We start from the raw sequence: 7,200 nt of genomic DNA, 5'->3' as shown, positions 1-7,200 counted from the left end.
TCTCTAAAGGTAGCCTTCCTTTCAAGTATCTTGGAGTGCCTTTGAGCACTAAGAGGTTGTCGATTATGCAATGCCAACCTCTTATAGAGAAGATGACGTCCAGAATCTCCACCTGGACAACCAAGTTTCTCTCTTATGCAGGGAGAACACAACTTATCAAGAGTGTGCTATTTTCAGTCCAAACCTATTGGTCTCAGTTGTTCTTACTCCCCAAGAAGGTGGTTAAGGTGATTGAGGCAATATGTAACTTCTTGTGGTCTGGGAGTACTTTGATGTCTCTAAAGACACTAGTTGCGTGGGATAGCTATGCAGCCCAAGAACTGCTGGTGGTTTGAACATTCTTAAGATCACAACATGGAATAGGGCAGCTATCATCAAACTATTATGGAATCTTGCTCAAAAGAAGGATAAATTGTGGGTGAGGTGGGTGCCATAATTATTACAAAAAAAGATAAAGTGATTTGGGAAGTAGAGGCTAAAACAAGCCTCCTGGATCATCCGGAAAGTACTCAGAGCGAAGAAGTTTATTAGCGTACAGGAATGGATCTTAGCTTGAACAATTCCAAGCGATGAATGGATGCACTATAAAGGCAATTTACTTAAAGTTGTTGCGACGTTCCAAAAAAGTTCCCTGGAGGAAGTTGGTTTGTAATAACTATGGGGCTGAAAAATGGATATTCATACTAAGGCTAGCTGCTCTTGAAAAAGGTTGTATACTAAAGATAGGCTTGTTGGCTGGGGTATGGGTATTAGTTTGGGTTGTGTTTTATGCACTGGTGGTTGTGAATCTCTCCCACACTTGTTCTTTGAGTGTCCCTTCTCGGCTGAATTGTGGCATAGCTTGTTAAGGTGGCAAGGGATAACCAGACAAGTCCTACCATGGAGAGAGGAGTTGGCATGGATCAATAGCAATGTTAAAGGCAAAGGAGCAGCTGCGATTATATTCCGAATGGCTACGGCATGTTGTATCTACCATATATGGCAAGAAAGGAACTGGAGGATATTTCAACACAAGAGTAAGAGTGTCCAGGCCATATGCAGAATCATTGTCCAAGAGATATTCTTTAGAGGTCAAAAATTGTCCAAAGTAGCATCTAAGTTGCAGGCCCTCAACTTTTATCCAGTGTAATAGTGATTAGGCAGGGCCAGTTGTAGCAGTTGCTGTTCTTTGATTGGTTTTCTTGTGGAGTGGAGGCTGCTACTTTGTGGCCTCCTCGAGCTGTAAACGAGCACTTTGGTTAAATAAAATCCTTATTTACCAAAAAAAAAAAAAAAAAACTTTTAATTATTATTTTTTATCATTTTATTTTGGTTCATTCATAATTTGATCGATTCCGTTTTGTATTATGTGGTTAAGTTTTTATTTATTAAGAATATATGATAGTACTATTTTGTGTATGTTACTAGGCAAGGAAGCTAAGGACACGTGCTACATGCGTGATTATTGCGGAAAAGGGTTAAATATATTCCTATACTATCAAAAATAGTTTAAATATATCCTCCCTTGAGTTCGCCAAAATATATCTCTCCTGTTATACTTTCGGTCCAACTATACCACTCCTACTACTTTGGCATAATTTGCCCTTAATTTTGAGGTAAGAATACATGGCAAGCTCAGAATCAAATGACTCATCCCCAATTTTAAATTATCGATTCCTTTAGAAACGCACTCGTTTAACCCATCCCGACGCATTCCGGCCTCCACCTTGAATTCTTTTTTTTTTTTTTTCATCTTCTTCTTCTCTTTTCATTTTAAAATGAGGTCATTTGAACCATTTTTCTCTGCACAATAACCCCTTTCTCTTTTCTTCTTCATCTAAGAAACATCAACAAAGTACCCCTTTCTTCTTAATGCTTTCAACAAAAGCAACAATACAGAGGCATATATAAGGAAAGGAAATTGAGCTCCCTCCCCAATTATTCTTTATTAAGTACTGTTTATCCTAATAAATTTCTCATTTTGTTTGTCCAAAAATTTAAAAGCTGCAGATCAGCTTCACAATTAATTACAACTAGTACTAAATATATTACTCCATATTCAGAAGAAAAAAAAAGAAATCGCTAACTAGTAGACAAAGAGCACAAATATCAACAAATTAGCACAGTTACTATATGAATAACCCACTAGCAAATTATCATTTTTTTTTTTTGTTTTCCAACCGGTGTCCGATATTCGCATGCATTTGAGCCGACTAATTCGGATTCACATGTGAGCCTTTGTTGTGGTTGTTTGCATTTATGGTACTATGTTTCATTTAATTTGTAATGTATCTTTATCTTTATAATAAATATGAATGATCCTGGTTTCATGTTATTTTTCGTATGATCCCCAAATATATCGTTGATCCATAGCCTTCGAGGTGTAAATCTCCAGGCATATTGCGAATATTCAATTATAAAATCCCAATTGATAACTAAATACGCTTCATCCATCCAGATCTATTTATCGTTAGCACTCGCCACTCAGCATAATCAATCACCATTTCTCAATAACTAATGTAGTCATATTTTATAAATAGTCAAGTCATATTTTATATTCATAATATATATAAATCAATTTGCATTTTCATAACGTAGTGCATTTTATGCCTATAAATAAAGGACATTTTCTGTTCTGGATTCCACCCAAGCTTTAGCTACAATATCTATCATAGCAACCGAAAAAAATCCAATGAAGTTGCAGGCCCTTCCTATTTTCATGGTGAGTAACATTTTTATATAGTTTTTGTCTTATCTTTCACAACTTATATAAGTTTCCTCTTTTTCTAGTTTTCGTTTCATTCTGAAAATATTATCATACTTATTGATTGTAAAAGAATACTCGAGAAATGATATGCTCATATAGTATTCTTCAACAAATTAATCTGAATAAATCTTACTAAATCCCCTTAATCTTTAAGGGTTGGAAAATTATATCTCATCCACCTTTGAATGAAAATGATAATCTTCTTGATTAAGGTGATTTAGTGATGGATCTATTAAAGGTTTACTACCTATGCACATAAAAAAATATATATATATTACCTCTAAAAATGATTGTTCTGACTTTTTCACATACTCCGGCGACGCTTTTTTATTTTTATTTATCCGTTTGACTTTTGAGTCAAAGGATCTTACTTGTTCCCTTTCAAAAATGGAGGGATTTAACTTCCCAACTTTGAAAGATTAAGGTGATTTACTGAAATTTACTCAATCTAAATAGAAAGTTTATTGTTTTACATTGGAGATACTGCTGATGGAAACCTCTTTTTTTTTTTTTTAATTGTTGTGTATATATAGGTTGCTTTTGTAGCAAGTACTCATGCAACTCTCTCTCCGGAGATTTATTGGAAAGTAAAATTGCCCAATACGCAAATTCCCAAAGTCATCAAGAATTTCCTTCCTCAACCAGGTCTGTCTTCAACTCAAGGAATATTGTTTTACATTACATATAACAACAACAATAATTGCGCCTCATTTTTAAATAAATTGTGGTCTGCTATATTAATTCTCACCGGTCATGTTTTACATTATATGCAGAGCATGATTATTCCAAGTGAACATGCATCTTAATTTTTAAGACCTCTTCTTCAAAAGAAAATAGTACTCTTTTACTGCATGTTACTTTCTAATATTACTATATTCTCGAAAAGGCAAAAATGTCTAGAGAAATGGTTTTTTGGCCCTTTATAAAAAAATTTAGTTTTATGATCTTTTTACAAGGTATCTTCATTTTTTACACATAAGAGATCTGAAAAAAGAACACATAAAAGATTTGAAAAGGTCATTTTCTTTTATTCAAATTGTAAAAGAGAAATAAATCTTATTTCCTCAAAAATGTCTGGGACCAAATGAGGGAAATCTCTTGTGAAAAGATCATATAAATAAATAAATAAATAAACATTTCTAAAGGACTACAAACCAAAGCGAAAGGCACATATATGCATGCAGGCACATGAATCCTTTAATGGCTTGTTAGTTAAAACTTCTTTAATACCTATAACTTATAAATTTGATATGTTACTGATTAAAATGCAAACTCAAATAATAGACCAAATTACAAATTAAATACTCTCTCCGTTCACTTTTATTGTCCAATTTTTATTTTGCACATTCTTTAAAAAATAATAACTGATAAAGGTACTTTACTACAATACGCATATTAATTGATGTTTAGTCGTAGATTTTGAAATGATTTTGGGAATAAGTAATTAATGATAGGGTAAAACATGAAAAAAAAATTCTCTTGGTATGCTAAAAGTGATAAGTAAAAGGAAAAATATATTTTTGATATAATGGACATGTAAAAGTGAACGAAGGGAGTAGATCATAATAGAGGGACCAAAGCTTAACATTTCTCTTCTTTCGTTTTCAATGCTATATATCTCACTAATTTTTTTATTAGACATATAAAGGGTACAGAATTTTGAAGCAAACAATACCAGCCTAACTATATTCCTTAATTTGCTGTTTGATACACAATAGAACTGAAAAGGTTGAATAAATTTAGAAACTCAACTTAGCTATTTTATTGTCAAGATCGCAAGAAGTAATTGAAACATCGCTAAAATAATTTATTGCCAACGTGATTCTACAGAGCTAAAACAAGATAACACTAACACTAAGGAGAAAGTGTACTATGGTTTAAACCAAGCGGGTTATGGTTTAAACCAAGCAGGTTATGGTTTAAACCAAGCAGGTTATGGTAGTATTAGCTGGCATCGAGCTGCTACAGAGGATGAAATTGGTCAATTTACAACAAACAAGATTACTTTGAAACAATACTTCATCTTCAAAAAAGACTTGGAGAAAGGAAACCGTATCAACTTTCCCACTCTCCTAAATAACAATAAAGCACCATTTTTGCCTCGGCAATTTGTGGAATCGATTCCCTTCTCGATGGAGAAATTCTCGGAGATTCTCAACCATTTCTTCATCGATAGTAAATCGAAAGATGCTCAAGCAATTGAGAAAACAATCAAACTTTGTGAAGAGCCAGAAGTAAAACATAAAGAGAAGAAAACTTGTGCAACTTCTTTGGAGTCTATGGTAGATTTCGCGTTATCCGTGCTTGGGACAAACAAGATCGTCGCGATTACTTCTGAGGTACAAGGGGAAACTCAAAAGTCGCAGCGATACACAATTGAAGAAGTTCAACAGGTAGCTGATGGGGATACCATGGTATGCCACAAGCTTAACTACGCATATGCACTTCATTATTGTCACTTTGCACGAAGTACAAAAACATTTATGGTATCTATGGTCGGTGCTAATGGAATAAAAGTTAAAGCAGTATCAGTGTGCCACAAAGATGCATCTTTCTGGAACCCTAAGGCATTGCCTTTTGTAGTTCTCAAGGTTAAGCCTGGAACTACGCCAATTTGTCATTTTCTGAAAGATGATCAAATCCTCTTTGTCCCTTCTGAAACAGCGACCTAGATTGTCCTTAATAAAGAGTGGTTGTTTGCTTTTTATGGTACTCTCTGTTTCATCTGCAATGTATCTTTATTTTTATAATAAACGAAAATAATCCCGTCTTTAAGTTATTTTTCCTATGATTCGCGAAGATATCGTTGATTCATAGCCTTCGAGGTGTAAATCTCCAATCAAGCATATTGCAAATTTTGTTTTAAAATCCCAATTGATAACTAAAACATTAATATTTAATAACATGGTACGTATTTGATTCTTTTTTTAAGAGAGTTAGTAGGCTTCGATTGGTTGGCTTAACCTCGAACTTTCACTTATTGCTCAATCCCACGTAATCCCCTCCTCATTTTCACTTCCCCTACCCCTAATATATATATATATATATATATATATATATATATATATATATATAACATTGCATTGCTATCCGATTGTTATCCGATCGTTAATTTTCATTGCTATCCGATCGTTATTGGAAACAAAAAGTCTAAAACTATGTATACTACTACCATTTTACGGCAAAATTAACTTTTCCAAAATTTCCCTGACAATTAATTTTAACTAAAGTACTTCTCTAAATAAGGGAACTTTGAAAGTATAGCCAAACGCTATTTCTTTAACCGACATAAAATTGCCGATAAAGAAGAAACCAAGAAAGACAACTTGCATGTTAAGGAACTTTGTTTCATGACATTAATCTTTAAATTAAAATCAACGATTGTTTTACTCACTCGCAATCAAATCTAAGTACATTGATGTGAAATTCCTATTTATTTGGGGTGAAAATATTATTTCTCGGCCACTATAAATTCCTACTATTTTTAGTGAATCTTACTAATTAGAGTGTTTATTATAACAAAATATTATTTGTGCGGTGACAAGATTATTGAAAAAAATCAAAGCTGTGAAGATAATTCCATGCTTGTTTAATCGTACTGAAAAAGCAAGTAATGTTATCAAAGTTATTAAATATTCACAACATAGTTGAGGTTCATATTCGATATATCCATCGAGCAACAATTAAAAAAAAAAATAATAATAAACATAGTTGAGGTTGAGGGTTCATATTCGATATATCCATCGAGCAACAATAATATTCCTTCCGTCTCAATTTACTTAGTATCATTTGACTTGACACAAATTAAAAAAAAAAAAAAAGACTTTTTAAATTTATGATCCAAAACAAATCTTAGACATTTGTGTGACTTTTTTTAAAATGATTTCTCTTCCTCCATTGCTCTCAAATAATTTCTGCGGTCAAAGACTAACTCAGGGAAAGGTAGTAAGATGATGTTAGGTAGTAAGGTAATTATATTACTTCTAATGAACAATTACACAGTTTTCCCAAAAAAAGGTACAAAAGTTTAAACCCAAAATACAAAGTCAATTACGCGTGCAGATTGGAGTAAGCTCGACAAACTGAAAATGGAAAAAGAAGTGCATGGCAATGTACATTGTTGAAATCCCTATTTATTTTGGGTGAAAATATTTTTTCTCCTCCACATGAAATTCCTAGAACCATTTTTAGAGAATCTTAATAAAACCAACTACTAGGTAGCAGTGGAATTGGAAAAGAGAACGGAAACCAACACAAATACGGAGAGAGACCTTTGACATTGAGTATTATTGCTTTTATGACAATAAATATTACAATTATTAATTAATGTACTAGCAGGTTAATTTCCTCCTCTTGTTATCTCTTTCGCAGAGACTAAAGAGAGGCATAGCTTGAGGCTCCTACCTAGCAGTAACATGGAAGGAACCCTCAATGAATTTGCGATTACTACCATA

At 33.2% G+C, this 7,200-nt stretch overlaps 1 protein-coding gene across 1 annotated transcript; it reads left to right on the top strand.

Annotated features, from left to right (window-relative positions):
* The first annotated feature begins 2,630 nt into the window (after positions 1-2,630).
* Positions 2,631-5,601, top strand: LOC132066784 (BURP domain protein RD22-like). The gene is made up of 3 exons (XM_059459993.1): positions 2,631-2,701; positions 3,280-3,391; positions 4,577-5,601. Exons 1-3 carry the CDS (start codon positions 2,672-2,674, stop codon positions 5,416-5,418), a joined length of 984 nt encoding a protein of 327 aa, XP_059315976.1. The 5' UTR covers positions 2,631-2,671; the 3' UTR covers positions 5,419-5,601.
* Positions 5,602-7,200: the final 1,599 nt, after the last annotated feature.

Source organism: Lycium ferocissimum, chromosome 8 (genome assembly GCF_029784015.1).
Source record: "Lycium ferocissimum isolate CSIRO_LF1 chromosome 8, AGI_CSIRO_Lferr_CH_V1, whole genome shotgun sequence".
Lineage (NCBI taxonomy): Eukaryota > Viridiplantae > Streptophyta > Magnoliopsida > Solanales > Solanaceae > Lycium > Lycium ferocissimum.
Note: the sequence above shows the minus strand (reverse complement) of the source record. Positions and strands in the feature narration are given on the sequence as shown.

Excerpts from the sequence above, each read along its gene's own strand:
- LOC132066784 (XM_059459993.1), top strand. The coding sequence starts at position 2,672 with ATGAAGTTGCAGGCCCTTCCTATTTTCATG. Across the intron at positions 2,702-3,279 it reads AGGCCCTTCCTATTTTCATG|GTTGCTTTTGTAGCAAGTAC; the intron begins GTGAGTAACATT and ends GTGTATATATAG. Across the intron at positions 3,392-4,576 it reads GAATTTCCTTCCTCAACCAG|AGCTAAAACAAGATAACACT; the intron begins GTCTGTCTTCAA and ends GTGATTCTACAG.